The 18,312-nt window shown below is 43.5% G+C and overlaps 1 protein-coding gene across 1 annotated transcript in view; it reads left to right on the forward strand.

Annotated features, from left to right (window-relative positions):
• The window catches only part of cacna2d3a (calcium channel, voltage-dependent, alpha 2/delta subunit 3a), a gene marked incomplete at its 5' end in the record, with an annotated part of 116,481 nt that overhangs the window by 17,232 nt on the left and 80,937 nt on the right, over positions 1–18,312 (forward strand). The window contains 2 exons of the mRNA XM_084552580.1: positions 5,671–5,787; positions 17,186–17,245. Coding sequence (XP_084408706.1) covers positions 5,671–5,787; positions 17,186–17,245 — 177 coding nt within the window. The remainder of the gene's footprint in view (positions 1–5,670; positions 5,788–17,185; positions 17,246–18,312) is intronic.

Raw genomic sequence — 18,312 nt, forward strand, 5'->3', positions numbered from 1 at the left:
CTCCTGTCTCTGAACATGTCCAAACCATCTCAACCTGGGCTCTCTTACGTTATCTCCGAAACATCTCACATGAGCTGTCCTGCTAATGTACTCATTCCTGAGAAAACCTGAACCTCTTCAGGTCTTCTACCTCCAGCTCTTCCTTCCGTCTTGTCCTCAAAAGAGCCACTGTCTCTAAACCACACAGCATCACCGGTCTCACCGCTGTCCTGTAAACCGGCGATGTTGTGTGGTTTAGAGACAGCGGCTTTGAGGGAAAGGAATTTCAGGCGATGGACTCATCTAGTCAAATGTATTTCATTGATCCGCCCTCACACAATCTCCTGTTTTGATGCATTTGGTTAAACCTGGTAAAACAGAACGCTTATTACACTTCCACGTTTCCTGTTGTTTGCATCAGCAGCGAAATCGTCAACAAAGCCAGCGTTCCAGCTCCGTTGGCAGCTGTAACAGGACCTTGTTTGACCAATGAAGTGGTAGGCTTTGGATTATGGATTATATTTCCCTCCGCGCTGTCCTCTTTCCATCGCTGACATAGAAGCTAAGTTTTGTTTCATCATTCAGCAGAACACTTGTCGAGGTTATTGGGAAGGGAATGTGTTTTTTTTGTTGCTGTTGTTGACATGAGACAAAAAAAAGTTGAGACCATGCACTTTAATGTAGTTTCCTTTTTGTGTAAAGTCTTAAATTAAATATAGCTCATATAATAGGTTAGCAGTGATCTCTCAGGTGAAATAAGCACACACACTCTACAGGAAATGTAAGGCAGGTCAGTATCCACCTGCACAAACGCGAGTTAGATGATAATGTGTAACCCCCAGCAGGAGATGAGACATAAACACATCATCCAGCCTTGTATTACATGTTTTTGGACAACTACTCGTTTCTACTTCTGGGAGACCAGAAGACAGCTTTGACGACAAAACACAGCCAGCTCAAAGGGTGTCTCCGTGTCTGGCCAGAGGACCCTTTAACACATCAGATACCTATCAACACAGAAGCCTGAATATGACTCATCAGCTGTCAACTCATTCACCGAACTGCTGTCCTGCTCTTGCTACCGAATCCCACTGCAGACACTTCCCTTTCCTCTCTCCTGGGAAATGGTGGTTCTGGATGTATGTCAGTTGGCTTCGCTGTGACGCTGATGTGATGTGAAGAGGGTAGCTCCGGGCTAATTGGGCTTGGTCCGCTCTGGTCAGCCTGACTGAACATAGCGCCGCAGACAGCCTGTGGTCAGCAGGACCCTGTTAGCCTCTCACTGACCACACAACGCTGATCACAAACACATAAACACTTCAGCGCAGGCTCAGGGGCAATCTGTGCTTTCCTTATGCCTTGGCGAAGTGTGCAATATCTGTTCGCGGACAAAGATTAAGTGGAGCTGTGGACGAATATACTGGTTTCAAAAGGGAGAGACTTAAAGAAAATGATTCTTAGCTGGAGCTGCGCTCAGCTCATTCATTTTTATAATTAGCAAAGGAAGTGGGTGCATTAGAGGGGAAGGGAGATGAAAGAGGAGTGGGAGAAGCAGGAGATACACAAACGACGAGAAGAAGAAGCCGTGAGAGAAGAAAAAAAAAGGGCAAAGAAAACTGGCGAAGAAACCTGTCAGACCAGTTCAGGTTTGAGCCGCCGCCGACCTGTCAGATTTAACAGTCCGCCGTAGTCAGCCAGGAACCAGGATTGGCTTAAAACCGGGATTGTCTGTCCTTCTGTCGTACTGCAGTTGTCAGTCAGCCAGTGGGATTAGCGTTCTGATTTTCATACGGTTTCGGTCGCTGTGATTCTGGCTTCTGAGTCATCAGCCAGTCACTTAGTTTGGCTACAGACTGTTATTCAAGGTTGTGGTTTATTAGCAGGTTTGTTGAGAAAAAGGGTGTTCAGCTTGTAGTTGTTGTTACACAAGATAGTTCTAAGAGACAAAAATGGTCTAAACAGAAATTTAACATGAGCGCCTTCTTTCTTTCTTTCTTTCTTTCTTTGTCTCAGTCATTTCCATATGTGAAAGAGAAGCATTTTAGGATCCACCGGAGCATTTCAGGAGAATTTTGATGCTCCAGACTGTTTGGCAATTGCACTGTGGATGGAAGTGTGGTGTTTGGCAGCGGAGGCACCATTTTAGCAGCATTTCAAAGACACTTTGACTGTTCAGTGTTACAGCTGTGGATGTGCAGAGTGTTACGGCGTATGATACGGAGATAAAGATGAAAGGTGACGGTTTCCCTTTTTGAGCCTGATTCTCGTCAAGCTTCTCTTGGCTCCTTACTGTCACTTGCTCCCCACTGTTCCCACAGCTCGTCGCTCCACCCATCTTTAAATCTCTCCACTGGCTTACCTCTGGTAGAAGACCCTTTTATTCAGAGTAGGATGTTCACCTGCCAGCTGCCGTTATGCTGCGAGTTTGAAACTCTTCTCCTTGAAAAGTCCCTTGAGGAATTAGACTCTCTTTCCTCTAATCACTATAATTGCTATCTAGAAATCTTCCTTACCTCTTATTTTAATTGTTCTCAAGTATTTCTCTATTACAGGATCATTCCGGCACCACAGGAATATTGTACCTCAAAGCTCTAGCCCTTACATACCTAAGTATTTTCTTATAATGATGTATATTAGTCAGTGGATTTCAACTTAATCTATTACCCTGTAGAGTGTACACTATTCCCCTTATTATTTATGATATAAAATATTAATTTTAATGGAAATTTTAAACTGATTCCCTCAATTTGTGTCCTACAGAAACTCTACAGATGGAGATAGCATTTCACCTGCCCTCTGACCTCCTGCTTCAACATTATCTTTCTATTTTCTTTCTGTTCATCCATCATTCTATCCCTCTATTTTCTATCTTCACTTTTCACCCTTAACACCTCTCCACCTCCCATTCATTCCTACCTGTCTTTGGATGCCTTCAACATCTTTGCACCGACACTCCATTTTCTCTCCCTGTCATGCGCGTCTCTATCGCCATCCATCTCTCTCTTTGTTTCTTTCTTTTCTCTGTTTCACTTTCTCATTTGTTTGTTTGTCAGGATGCAAGGCGTCGGTCGCGTTCGGATGCGCACGGGTGAACGCTAAATGTGCCCGTATAAGATAACAACCGATGATCCAAATCAGTGTCTCTGTTTTCTGTTTTTGTGTCTCGCTCTTTTCACTAGATTGCACGGGGACTGATTTATCTGATGCTGGACTTAGACTACCAGAGTTCTGGGCCGCTTTATAAATTATTTGAGTGAGGACACAGCCGAGTTGGCTCATCCAAGCCTTCTGTGTTTGTTTTTCTCACTGCAAGGTACTAATGCTTGTACTTGTTGTTGTACCAATCATCTACTACATCTACTGCGCGATGAGATTATGTGAGATCGTGTGAGGATTGCTCTTAGCGTTAATGTGTAATTGTCGGCAACAGAGGCAATGACGTGCGTGTATGCTATATTACCAGTTAAAGCTTTAAGGTTTTTGAGTTGTCCTCCTCACACAGGCATTATTTCAATTCCTACATGTACCAGGATGCATTGCACGCCTGCAACCTGCTCAGCTGGCGGACACAGACATTTCAAGCTCACTGTGCTGGCTTTTCACAAAAAGTAAGGATGTAAGAAATAATGCGACTAGAAAACACCAAACAAAACAGCATGGTGGTAACAGGAAGCCATGCTAATAGCGCAAAAGTTTGAGAAAACTGCAGCATTGTCAAGTATCACCCCACTTTAGCCTGTAGCTACTACTTTGTTTGCCAAACCCCGTGCTCATCTGTCTGTCCTGTTGGTCTTGGTTGTCTTTTCCACTTTATCTGTGAGGTTTTGGGAAGGGCCTCAAGCGCACCTCTGTGCGAGCGAGGAGTAACACTTTCATGCATTTTAAGACGCACACACACACACACACACACTCGCACAAGCTCCCTCGGGCTAGCGTCAGCATCCAAAAAAAAAAAACAGCCCACGCTGAAGTTCATGGCAGCAGAGTGATTTAGTTTCTGTTGGCATCGGAAAACAACTTGAGCAAAGGTGTCACCAGTTGCTGTGTGCTTTCTGCACGGCCACAGCTCGGTTTCTAGCCAGTCCCCACTGACCGTTGTCCTCTTGCAAGGCTAATACAGCTGCAGCCTCAAACTGTCTCTACTGGGTTTCTTTGTCCTCTTTTAACTGCATAAATCTGACTCAACCAATATACTGCAAGAAGTATCGTCTTCCTTCTTCTTTGCTCGTACTATGAGGTGTTATTATTGTTGCTGGAACCATAGTTTGCACTACAAGCAAGTGGTGGATTTTGAGCAGTGTGTCTAGTTTGCTTCTCAGAGTGTATCTCCAATTATAATAAATTGAAATAAGGTTCAAATATGTGTGTGCTCTTTTAATAATATCTTGGAGTGTGTGATGTGTCATTATTTTCACATCTTCTAGTTTGTGCATGTCTGAGCGTTTTCTCATGTGCGTGATGCAGCTCTATCTCAGAATTAGTTAGGATTTTAAATCTCGTGTAGTGTAAGCCCAGCTTTAAGCGTTTCTCACTGGAGTGACAGAACGTATAGCTCAGCCTCTCTGCTTGAACTAGTCACCTTCAGCTGGAAATTCACCCTTATCAAAAGTTTCTGGTACGAAGAAAATATTCCTCTCCGTTCGGCGGCGTCCTGCCGTTTTTCAGATGACTGCCTAAATCCAAAAGCCGCAGCCTGATTCTGCGATGCCGTCTCCGTTCCCCGCCTCCTACCGTGATCTTTCTTCCCCCTCGCCCTGCTCCTCATGTGTGTTGCTGTACCCGAAGTAGCTAAGAGCATGCGTCTGAGCAGGTTGGCATAACATTAGAGAGGGCATGCTATTTGATATGGCGGTAATCTTCTGTTAAATCCCCCAAGAGTGAAACACAGCCGCCTGCAGCTTTGCACAGAAATTAAAAATGGTTTCTTCCCTCTCTATTTCTTATTTATTTATTTGTTGGTAAAAATATACCGCCTCTCTTAGTTCAGTGTTGCATATGTGTCTGTGTGAGTGGCATGTATGGGTGTGGAATTAGGGAGACTTAATGTCACTGTCCCCTGTTAAGGCCTCGGTTAAGCTAAGCACCCCCTTATAGGTTTATAGCAGAATAATGTGATTTTGTGCGGCGCAGATACTCGGGGCAGTGGTGTGTCTTCGGTGCATAATGTTTGGTAGGTAAAAACTCGAAGTTGGCTGATAATTCTTGGCTGAGCTGATTGGTTTCGTTTATATGTAGATTAGTTTGAAGAAGCAACTCCTACTAAGCCGTATTCTACTTTTGAATTACTCATAATGTATTTTTAGCACTTTAGTACTTAGTGCCTGTTTCTATATATTCTGATTTTACTGCTGCTTCTCCTTGCTCCACTATAAGCACAAGACTCCCTGCACGTATGTTAATCCTTAAATACACGTTTTGCAGTTTTTCAAATTGATTCTTGTTAAACACTTTCTTTTTCCTTCTGGAGATCTCCTGTACGGATACATGGTGTTATGTGTGACGTGGTGTGGTAAAGCATTTAAAATCCTTTTCACCTCCCAAAATACCTACGAAATATATTTTTAATATCAAGGCTTTCAGTTCTAAAATGCTTTAAAAGCTTCAAACTCCAGACTGCGGGCGCTTTGTGCTATTTACCCGTGGCAGTATGTATGTGTAACCTAACAACGTGACTGTGTGGTTTCCTTTCAGAAATACAAGGAGTTTGAGCGGGCGGTGCGGGTGGAGGAGATTGATGGGCTGCGGCTGGTGAAGAGGCTGGCGGAGAACATGGAGGAGATGTTTCACAAGAAAGCCCAGGCAATGAAGGTAGCTGTTTCTACCTGAATCAACTCTCACACAAAACAATCCTTAAAGTCACCAACAAAAAAAAGTACAAAGAACAAATAAATGATGGATTTAAAGTCATTTTCTACATGTGCCGCACACGACAATTAACAATGGCTGCGTAGTAAAAAAATAGAAACAGAACTGATTATCTGACCACTCCTGTGTCTTTATTGAGTATTTGTTGAAGTGCCGTAGTGTCACATGTTTTATGGTGAAACCAGACAGATTTGGTTTGAGTTTGGTGTGAATGAGGCGTTACAAGGAGCAGGTGTCAGTGCGAGGTGACGTACAGAAATAGGCTGTGATCCAACCATTGGTGCCTGGGCCACTTTATTTAGTGGCTCAGACCAAACATAAGCATCTATGAACTGTAGGGTAACAGCAAAGTTTTACTGACTTTCAACTTTATGATTAGTGTGCTTATAGAATTAGCATTGTTAGGTTGAATTAAATGGCCGTTTCAGCAGAATTAAAATGCTTCCCAGTGGGCATAATGTGGGGTTGTACCGACTAGTCGACTTTACTGCTGTGCCATGACGCTTTAAGCAGGAAGTCGACTAGTCGCCGATCACGTGACAATAACAACACGGACGCTTCTGAGAAGACAGCTGAAGAGTCCAGTGGGTCATTGCAGCAAACTAGCAGCGGTTCATGAAGTGTGTGGAAATACTTCACTTAAGATGAAGCCCATTCTACCGTGACATGCAGGATAAATGAGTACAGAAATAGAACAAAAGTACTACTGCGATTCACACTCATCTGAAAAGGCGTCCGCTAACGCTAGCAGAGAAACGGTCCACATCCTCTCAGCGGCAGTCAATTAGCAGCTTTATCAAAACGTCCTGCAGTAACAGAGAGGAGGCTGCAAATCAACAATTTGCTGGTGAATTTCATTGTCTAAAGTTTTTAGACCTTTAGCTGCTATACGGCTTTGACTTTTTTTTTCATCCCGGCTACATTATATTATCTTACAAAACGCTGTGAAGTATTATTAAATGCTATTGACGGTGCCGATTTGTATATTATTGATAAGCTCATGTAGTTCTATTGTGTTCTATTAGTTGACATTGTTGCCGTGGTTGTAGAGTGTGTCTGTTTTTTGTTTTTTTTCGCCGATAGATAGAAGATAGAAGTGTCAGACAGACGGTGTTTGTGGTGTTGACGTTTTCTACAGCCGACAGTAGCCCATGTTCAAGCTTCAGTTACCTTGTAGAAAAGCCTCCTCTGTGTGACACTACCATATGTATTCAGGTCAAGAACATAGATTTCGTTGTTGCAAAGCATTCCTTTCTACCGTGTTCTTATGTGTGACTCGACTTTCACCACATATTACTGGTGAAGTCGACTTTAAAAAATACAAAGTCGTTCAAACCCTAGGCCATAATGAATAGTTTTATATTTGCCTGCAGTAAATCTAGAACGCAGGTGCCTCATTCATAATCATGGATTGCTATACTGTTTTATTTCTGCTTTTTCCTGTTAAAAAGAAACGTATAATTCATTCAACGCTTTTGGTATCCACGCGAGCACCTCTGTGGAACCATGTGTGTGCTCGTCAGTGTTGTAACAGGTGCAGTTCACAATGTGTCCACAGTGCTCTGCCTCTTTGGCTGCGGCTCTAGCACCAGGTGATAGATCCTATCAGGACAACATGGTGCTGTTAACAGAAATTGGATTTCTCTCTGAGAGTCTGGTCCAAGGATACAAGCTGAAAAGGGCGGGAGGGAGGGCGGGAGGGTGGGAGAGGAGGGGGACAAAGATAGTGATAAACCATTTCCGTGCTTTAGCTTTGCCTGTGTCTCTTCGTCTCACATGTGATACCTTTTCCTCTTCGGGCTGCATACCTGTTTCACAGTCTTCCAATGAAAATGATAAGATTTCTGTCTGTCTGCATGCACAGTCGTCTTTACTGAAAAAATATTTCATGCTAATATGAGTCATCTGGCATTTCACAAATACAGTATGACTCCTACTCATACAGTAATTGCTGGCATTAAAAAGCCAGGTTCTAATTGAACATTGTTCCTGTTGTAACTTCTATAATAGAAAATAAAGGACTTAATCACATTTCTAATAAAAATGAACATAGCCTTGTAATTAAACCCATGCCACGTGCTCTCCAAACCAGGATTAATCTCATTTAATTTTATGAAAGTGTCAGTTTTTTTAATTACACAAGCAACTATCTGATAAACCCACTTGCAGACAGCAGTTGTTTCCATTGAGTGGTGGGCTTGAATATATTGAGTCTAGTAACATAGTTGTCTGTGTCCCATCTCCTTGAGAGTGCGTTAAACCCCCGGAGATATGAGGACTCAGTTAGCTAATGGCTTCTCTAAAGTCCCCACCCGGACACTGGATGCCTGACAATCGTACTTCTCAGGGGGCTTTGTGTGCTCATGTGTGTGTTCGTGTGTGTAGAGTGGAGGTTATGGGGCTTAATGTGAAGTCGAGAGATGATACCGGTGACCAGGCTGTTGAGCTTTTGCTTTTGAAAACACGCAGATGAAAGATGTTTGAAAAAATAAATACATTTGAAGAAAGGCCTCACTCTCACTGCTTCTGAAAATTTAACCCCTTGTCATGATTCCTCTGCACCTCTACCTTTCATGTTTTCAATGGTGCCAATTGGCCTTGTGGTGAATTATTGAAACTTCCACGAGTCCCTTCCCCTCGTCTTCTCCATCTTGCTTCGATTTGCTTCTGCTTTTATTTCCAGAACTCTCATCTGTCTGGCCCAGTGTGCACTCCTGCCGCTGTCCTCAAGCATCCCTCTCTTCTTTTGTCTGTCTCTCCCCTCTCTACTCCGCCTCTTCCCATCTCCCTGCCTTTTGCTAAAGTATATGTGGCGCTTCAGCGGTTCAATTTCCGTGCAGGCGCTCTCCCCTGTCCGTCAACGCGGTTTTATCTCCTCGTCTCCGCGTCGACCGCCAGCCACCACCCCCTCCCCCCCCCACCGTTTTTATCGCTCACCAGCCACCTGCTGAGAGACGGCATCCTCTGCTGCCGTGGAAGGGTGTACCTGTTAACGTGGGCGTGTGCTCGCTGATGTCTTTGGTCTTTAAGTGTGCTTAAGAGAGAACGTTTGTCATTTAATTCACGTGTATTAACATAATGTGGAGAGAGGAATGCTTAGATTAGGTTAATTCCTAGTATAGACGTTTTAGCTTGTCAAGGTAGAAAAAACACAGTTGGAATTAATAACATTAATGTTGGCTCACTTCCATTGTGCATGCAGGTAACTCATGACAGTGTCACAATAGTAGGACCTCCCTGGAATTCAGCTGTCATTAAATACACCTATGCTTTACCTGCTAAGACATGCGGACAAAGGCCTATTGAGAAAAAAAACAAAACATTATGCAGTTTTTGCATGTACGCTACTGTGTGTGTGAGTAAGAAAATTAGAAAGAGTGACGGTGTATATGCATGTGTGTTTAATTGCTTTCAGAATTGGTGTTTGATTGTGTCCATGTCTCTATTTTCTTATCATCTCCACGCTATTGTGGCAAGCCCAGGCTCCTCTGTGTCTGGCGGTAAATCCAACTTTTTGCAAGAGCATTTATTTTTTTGATTTTTTCTTGTAGTTGCTTCAGCCATTTTAATTGCAATCCCACCTTTATAGATAAGATAAAAAGCCCAATCTAATAGAGTAAACATGTGCCCGTGCAGGACGTTGTGTGTGGCTTGCTGTAAATCCGTAGACATTCGCGTGTGCGTGTATTAGGATGTTTATTCCTGGGCGCAGCAAGCATCTTAGCTGGCCATTGTTACTTTTTAATTACTATTACCTTCATCAGCTCCTGAGTCAGTGGGATATTATCGTTGTCTAGCAGACAGCAGCTCCTCGCCGGCTTTCTGTTGCTCCTGGAAAAAGCCCGTCTGCGAGAACGAGAAACGGTGGCAGACGGTTAAAGAAACAGTGAACACGTTGTTATCAAAGTTGAAAGGCGTGGAGCTATTGTAATGCCCTCTTTGAAGTCAAGCACGGCTGTGTTTCATGTGACAAATGCACTTCAAAGCATATTGGATGCCTTGCTGCTAGGGCTGTTTCTTCTGTAATGGCATTCGGTCTCTGCTCTGTACCTGCTGATATCATTTACCTGTGGCAGCTACGCCGCTGTAGTCCTCAACATGATTACCATGTCAGTGGAGGGAGTCTACACCGGTGCATGTTAAAAATAAAAGACAGACACAGAAGTTTAAATTAAATTCTTGTGCCAGCAAAACCTCCCATGAACTTTAATTTTCGTTTGCACATGCACGTTGAATTTCAATCTCAAATTCGGCAATTCGACAGTGTGCCACGACTCTGCAGGAAAATAATGAATATGATAATGAAATAATGAATAAAAATATGCATTTCCTCATTTTAGCAGACAAGCGGCAATGTTTAATTGTGGGTCCTTTTTAGTTTTAGCTCCCATTTTCAGCAGTAATAATAACTTTATAGCAGCAGTTTAATTGCTGACAACATGATGACATTTTTTAAAAAATATCTCTTGTTGCAGAACTTTCAGGTTTTCCAAAATAACATACTCTTGTGTCAAGTAGATTTCATTGTGGAATAAATGTATTTAATAATCAGTTGTTTACTGTTTTATGAATATTAGGAGTTGGGGGCATCAGGATTGTCGCCGGTAAGATGATGCAATTGAAAGATTGCCAGTCAAGGTTGAAAAGAGAATGGGAATGGCGTTTATATTTGTTTCATTTATTGATTTGGGGAACATATCAGTCTCCTGCTCTCCACCCATGTGATATTTTCATCTGCCGCCAATTTGTGTCATCTGTCTTCTGTGGATGTTTGGGTCACACGTGTCCTGCACCATCTGTTGCACTTATTATATTATAGCTACATAATAAACATGGACATGTCACTTAAAGCAGGTGGGTACTATGAAATTTTCGCTCTTAATAAACACGATTTTTTTTTATTACAGACTTTCAGAGCTAAACTCAATTCACCCGCATTATGTCTTAGTTGGTGTACAATTCTGATTGGGTTTGCAATGGTTTGGTCCTCCCTGGCGTACCATCAGTCATGCTGAGCTCACTGCACTGCTTCCCTCATTTCCCTCATTTCATTAGCCGTCCTCAGTCTCAGATCATCGTCGCATCTGTGTGCATTTTTTTGTTGGAAGTGATGGCTGCTAATGACAAGGCAGAGCCAGCCAGTGGATGTCAGGACGGCGACAGTCTCTTCTGTCTTGTCCTCTCTGGTTATTTTTCCGTCACAAAGGAATCAAAGGGAAAAGGATGCAATTGTTTTCTAGAATGACGAAACAAGCGTGTAGCCAGGAAGAATGGGGAAGGTAAATGTCAAGAAGAAAAGATGAGTCAAAAGTTCAGTCTAAGCCGTAGCCTATGGTCTTAGCATGAAATTCAAGCGAAGAAAGAGGAAATATGAGACAAAGACAGGGGAGAGGGGGGTAGGCAGGGCTGGGTTAAGCACTTTATATTCCCTTTCAGTCAGCAGAACTGCTGTCAAGTATTGATTATCGGGAATTGATATTTGAAAGCGCACTACTCCCCTTCATCTCTCCATCTTCCCCTTTCTCTTTCACTTTCCCTTTGTATCTGTCTCTCCACTAAGCTCCGTCTTTTGGCTGGTACCCAAGCCAAATGTGCAAAACAGAGGAAGCAAAGTGTCACAGCGCACTTTTCCATTTTGTTGATGCTGCAACTCTTCACGGGCTGGTTTGACAATATTAATTGCTGTCCCTAGTGCTATTGATGGGCTGACCCGAGCCAATCCCGCCCAGCCCAGCCCAGGCCTCTGGCAGAACCAAGACCCACGGGACCCGCCATGCCGGTACAGGCCAAGGCTTAGATCGCATTTCCTGTCAGAACCAAAGAACACCTATACTTCAGGAAGTTATTCAAGTGCATTAACGTACTATGCTTTGATACTTATATATGCAAAAAAGTTGTCAAAGCAACTACAGACAGAGACAGTGCTGACAGAGCTGATATAGATTTAGACAAAGTATCGTACTTCTTGATAAGTTTGAGGTTAAGTTGTTAAGTAGTGCTGCTACTCTGAGGGCACAATGTTCCAATCTCTCCAACAACTTTTAAACTCCAAAAAAGGATTACGGGGGGAAAAAAAGAAAAGTTAAGTTGCACCCCGAAGTACAAATGCGTGCTAAGCCAACAGTACACAAGACCTCTGGGGATGTTTTTTATGTGAGTCTATTTAAGAACTGTAGTTGATGTGGTCTTGTTCTCGGTTACCTCGGGAGAACATTTAGATTCAGGCCACTGCCCTCCCTTTCTCCGGTGGAGGGAATGTGCCGAGGCAAGGCTCAGTGTGCTGCTCAAGAAAAATTCACAAACTTCTGCTACCAGTCAATAATGTATGTGACCCCCTCAACCCCGCCCCCATCCACCCTCCCTCTGCTTCTCTGACAGCGGCCGTTAGCATAGCTCAGCTATGTATGTCAGCCCTTGCCAGCTTTCACAGCTTTAGTGTTGCATCCATAATGGATAGGCATTTGCTAAGGTCAGCGGCTTGATCCGTCAGAAAACCCACAATACAGCAGGCACGGTGCAAGAACAACAATGAGCCAATCAAGTTGACAGGTAAATGAGGGGGATCGTTTGTGAACTTCTGGAAGTGTAAACAAGCCGAATTCTTTGTCAGGCAAATCATAATCACAGGTTGTCAGATAATGAAAGGGGGCCAGATGAGTGCAAATGTCAGAAAAATAGACTGGGCGGGTGGAAGTGGGTGGGATAAAAAATGATGAAATGGGAACAGAAATTGTGTTTAATTGAGGGGAAAGCCGCTGCCTGTATTCCCATTAGAGAACTGGGGAAACATTAGCTCAGTGCGATTTTATTTTTTAAATCTCTAAACAGTCAAGTGAAAACGGGTCAAGATTGAGGATGAATTTCCAAACTGCTCACATTTAGCAGATATCACTGCAAATGTCTCATATCTATACCTCTGACCCCTCCCCTCCGCTTCAGTGAGGATTTAAAAAATAATCATCTTGAGGCTAATTTCTTCTTCACATAAAACAGTTTCTGTGTTAATATGCATCACCTCAGCCGACCTGACAGCTCCAAACTATCGCAGGATGCCACTGGGAACTAAAAGTGAGGTTGTTAGCACCGCAGACTGTTTGTTTTGTTTTGATTTAGACTAAAAAAGAGCCTGGGGGAATTAAGAGAAAATAGAGCCTGACCCAGACCAGACGAGTCAAGTCAGGTCTAATCAGGTTTGTGCTCAGAATAAACGCCAGGGAAGACAGCCACCGACAGAAACCTATCAGGAATCTGCAATCTGCTAGGGAAGCTAGATTCTTCTTCTTTCATAGCTAACAAATCTAATCCAGTTACCACGGCTAGTCTTGTTAGCTCGGCGTGTTTAGCCCTTCCCCTGTCAGCTCCGGTGAAGGCTTGTGAATGTCTGCGCTCACATGAGAGCGTGTGTGCGCGCGTGTGTTTGCAAGGAGACAACGGGGCCTGCCTCTCTGACTGTGTCAGTTTAATTATTGCTGTCATCTCGTACCGAGCCCGAGCCTCGACAGAGTGACTCGAGAAGAAAAGTAATTTCCTCTCTCTTTTTAAACTGCATCATGCACTTTGGCAGGACCACCTATTGACAAAAACGATATGGCAGGTTCATTTGAATTTATGCCAGACACACACAAACACATGCAATCAGACGGCCCACACGGCCGCGTACGCCCACAGAAACACAACACGCTCGCAAAGACAAACACGCCACCTGGAGTGTTCATCCCAGCGATGTGGCGGAATTGAAATTCACAGGAGTGAGTAGTATCTACTTATCTCTAATCTGTTTTTCCAATTGAAAACTCCCTGCTACTATTCAAGTTATTTTTTTTCCCCTTGAGCTCTAACTCCCATCTTTCTGTAGGGTAAGTTACTCTACATGAATAATGTGCCTGAATAGATTATCCACAGGTGGAAATCAAGTGTTTAACTGTTCAGTGGATTGCGGTAGAGAAGAGATTATCATTGGCTATGTACTCCTCAATGTGTTCCATTAAGGCGCTAGAACGTTGAATTAAAGCCTTGACGAATGTGACAGTTAATATACTATACACATCATAACGTAGTCAGATTTAGCCAGACTTCATGAAACACACATGCAAATTTGTATACTCACACATCCAGTGATTGACATTTGCAAAAGTGGCAGAATATGACAAAGGGCAAATACCTGAGCATGAGAAAAAGATTAGCACTCACGCATGCACACACAGCAACACGCCATTTACCCCCTCACAAGTGCTGAAAAGTGTGTTTCTATCGACACCGCCTTCACAGGTTGCATCTGACATTTTGTTGGGCGTCTGAGGCTAAGTGTTCAGACCTTTAGAGAATGTTATTCTCTCGTTCCTCTCTCATCCTCCTTTTATCCCGCCGTCCTTATCTTTGTTTGTTCGCAGAGTGGGCTTTGTTGTGGATTTCCTGCAGATGCACCTGCCTGGGGTTTTGTGGCGCTTCTCAACGCCGTGCCGTGCCGCGCCGCGCGTACGCACAAACTACATGCTCCTCACATAGGCGCAAAAGTTTACAGCCTGGTTGTTGAAAAAATCTGAAGAAGCCCCGGCCCTTTATGCCTCGCTTTCCTCCCACAGCCTCTCAAAAAGGCCGGTAAGGAAGCAGAACAAATCTGTACAAGAATCAGTAGCCAAATGGAACCAAGCACAAAAAGATATGCAACAATATGCAGTGGCCAGGTGTGTTGCTATGGTGAAGAAAATGATTGGCCAGACTCTAGATTACAGTGTTCGCTTTCCAAAACAGCCTCCCTGCACACACACAGCAGCAGCAGCAGCACAGCACACACACATACACACACAGTAACACATGGCTCAGCTGAAATAAGCTGGCTGATTGCAGTAGTTTTACCGGTAAGGCCATTTGAATGGAAATGCGAAATGGAAGTCCATTACCAAAAAACTCACACACACCAGGACCAGCTGTGAAAGAGAGAAATTACTTGCAATGAGAGCATACCATGCGGATCACATTTGGGAGTAGATAGAAGTGCTTGCGTTTGCACTCGAGTGTGCGTGTTTGAGAGAGACAGAGATCCTCAAGAGTCAAGCTGGCCCTCGAGGGCCCGAGGCGCTTCCTTGTCGCCCCTCACTTTGTATCGAGAGGATTATTCAAAAACATTTTTGTGACGCAACATTTTTTGAGGAAAGCGCATCGATTAAAACAAAACAAAACAAAATCTTCATTGACAAGTTTCTCAGCAACAGACCACAGGCTGTAAGGATACATCTTCAACAGTCACCACAAAAGCAGAGCCTCTGAAGGCTGTGTCATCAGTTTTCAGTCCCATATTGGAGACATTAAAAGAACAGCTCATTGGGGATCTGCCCTCACTGCACTTCATCCTTTGCTGTTGACCATTTGAATTGGTCAGCAGCTGCAAATGTCTTGGATCTGTGGATGCTAAAGCTATACATAAATGTATAACATACTCTGAACAATAACTCTATGCCATACACCATCGCAGATCGCCCATCTCCTATAGATGATGCATTGCAAAAAAGCATGATGCTGTTCGTAATCCTATACTGTTCTTGTCATGTTAGTCATCTCCAGCAGAAGCAAACTTGCCGCTTCCTATATCTCCATGTCCAGCATGTGTTTGGATAAAGGCAGCAGCATGAATTGGACCAAGTTTACCAAGTGTTGGACCATGTATTGAGCTGTGACTTTTGTCAAATGCGCGGAGCGGGCAATAATTTGGAACTCTATAAATAAGGTCCCGCAATTCACACTTCTAATTGGGACTCTCTGTAGACCGCAGTAGTGAGGCAGAGATCGGATTATGTGTATAAACTGTTCCCAGGACCACGGTAGTGTCAATGTGTGAAACGGAAGAAGTTTGGAACCATCACTTGTCCTCCAAAAGTTGGTTGTTACCAATAAACTGAGCAAGAAAAGTCTTGGTAAAGGAGCTATGCAGGAACTCAATGGTCACTCAGATGTTCACAAATCCTTTGAGAGAACCTGACCCTCTATGAAGAAGACTCCTGAGTGGAAGATTCATTGAGCTTGTCAAACATACAGTAATTGAGCATGATGAAAAAAAGTTCTCATCTGATGAGAAAAAAATGTAGGTGACCCTATAGTTGATAGTAACCTCGCACTATGGGGTTGGTTCTCAGACGCAACGATAGGAAGAGAGGAGGGAATGAAGACAGCCAAATACAGGGATCCGTAATGAAAGCTCGCTCTAGTGTGCAGGCAACCTGAGACTGGGGTGGGCGATTCTCCTTTCAGCACCACAGTAAACCAAATCATACATCTAGGATAACGCAGGAGTGGTCTCTTGACTGTCCTTGAGTGACCCAGCCGAAGCCTGGACACAAACCCCGTAGAAAATCTGTGCACAGACATGACGATAGCGGTCTGTAGTCATCTCCCATTTAGTCTGATGGGGCTTGACAGGATCTGTCAGGAAGAATGGGATAAGCTGCTGAAATCCAGGTGTGCAAAGCCTGTAGAGAGAGTCGACGCTGTAATGTAATTCAAAATGACTTCCACCAATCCTGAAACCTTGATGTCTTTTGTAAAAGAGATACTTCAGTTTTTGATTTTTAAAAAATGTATTAAATCGTGTATACAGTGGGTCATTATTATTACAGTGTACATTGGTGAAAAAGTCAGTTTTATTCATTTAAAATCAAATATCATCACGAAAAAAAGAATACTTTCATAGCTGCATAAATAATAAATTAATAAGAGACGCAAGCGTTCCAAATATATTCACTGGCTCTGCCTTAATAGACAAGGATTTCCTGCTTTTTTTCCCTGTTTTATATCGTCGTGAACTCGGTGTCTTATCTTTCATTTAATGACAGTGACATTGTTCCGCCTGCTTTTGACAAAACAGCTATCTTCAAAAGTTGATAGTTCCCGTATGGGAGAGAAAAAGAGAGCGTAACGCTGGCTCAGAGACACACAGGTACCCGCATCACCCCGGAGGCGCTCGCGGCAGACGGTAGCAGCGAGAGGGCGATGATGGAGTGTGTACATGTATGCATGTCGTTGAGTGTACGAGAGAAAGCGTGCATGTGTAAAACAGCATGAACTCACGATGGAGTTTGTTGTCATAGTGTCCAAAGAACCTGAGGCAGTCATTACCTCTACTGCTGAACCATTTAGGAAAATAACCTCTTTTTACGAGATAGCCAAATGTCTGTGTGTGTGTGTGTGTGTCCTGAGGGGTTACAGTGTTGCTCCAGTGCTAAGGGCCACTTATAAAGCCAGTTGTAAAGCTGCTTTCTGTATGGATGTTTCTCTGCCTATTATTTTTGACCCACTAATCAATTCACTTTGGTACTAAAGCTATTATATTTCTCCTTTTCTCCTGCAGAGACTGGTAGAGGCAGCAGAGGAAGCCCACCTACAGCATGAAGAGGATCCAAACCTGCAGGTATGTGCACATGTGTCTTCTGGATTTACAGTCTCTTATGTATTGTGAAAGCTCAAACTAAATTTAAATCAACATGTTCTCGTAAGCTCATTAATTAAGCTGATAATAATGTTTCCAGCAGAAGCCAGTGATTCAGTGACTGATCTGAATGAAAAGACCCAGTAGATGACAAGGGCCTCTGTAAACACATTAGAGAACAAACGGGGAGAAAAAAGTCATTAAGAGTCTTGTTTGTAGTCTGCATTGCTTGACTAGGCTTAACGCTCGTTTCTCTTTTAAAATGTATGTCAGTACACGTCCCCATAGTAGTTTTGTACATATATGTCTCAGTGTGCCATCCCCTCACGCATTCACAATCCCACTGGAGCTGTTGCACATCCAAACTAAGTTGTTTTCATGTCATTAGCTGCACAAATCACAAAAGCAATGTGTGGAAAATATTTTGCATCCCAGGAAGAAAACTGTGCTGATCAGACACTGACATTGCATTTACAAGTCATGTTGTGTTTTCCAGTCCAATGGCCGACTGGGGCCTTTCTGTGTGGAGTTTGCATGTTCTCCCTGTGTCCGCGTGGGTTCTCTCCGGGTACTCCGGTTTCCTCCCATCATCCAAAGACAAACTCGTTGTGTTAGCTCTGAGATAGACTGGCGACCTGTCCAGGGTGTACCCCGCCACTCGCCCAGTGACAGCTGGGATAGTCTCTAGGCCCCCTGCGCCCCTCAAGAGGACAAGCGGTTGCAGAAAATGAATGAATGAATGTAGTGAATTAAGGCATGCCTGTTCTGTTAGTATTGCCGCTGCCCAAAAATGTAGTTTGGGACACCAGAAAGTGATGCCAGTTAAGGCATCAATTTTTAAGGCATCATATTTGTGCTTACAGGTAAAATAGTAATAGCTAAACATTGCATCGTGTGCGGGAGCCGTCTTATCTAGTTTGTCGAAGGTGAAACCATTTAATCCTCATGTCCTCATAGGTTTTATATCGATGTCATATTCCCACTCAAAAAAAAAACCCAACCACATTCTAAACTATGCCCAGTAAGTTCCACCCGCCGTTCTGCAGACT

Source organism: Chelon labrosus (assembly GCF_963514085.1).
Source record: "Chelon labrosus genome assembly, chromosome: 10".
In the NCBI taxonomy this organism is placed as follows: domain Eukaryota; kingdom Metazoa; phylum Chordata; class Actinopteri; order Mugiliformes; family Mugilidae; genus Chelon; species Chelon labrosus.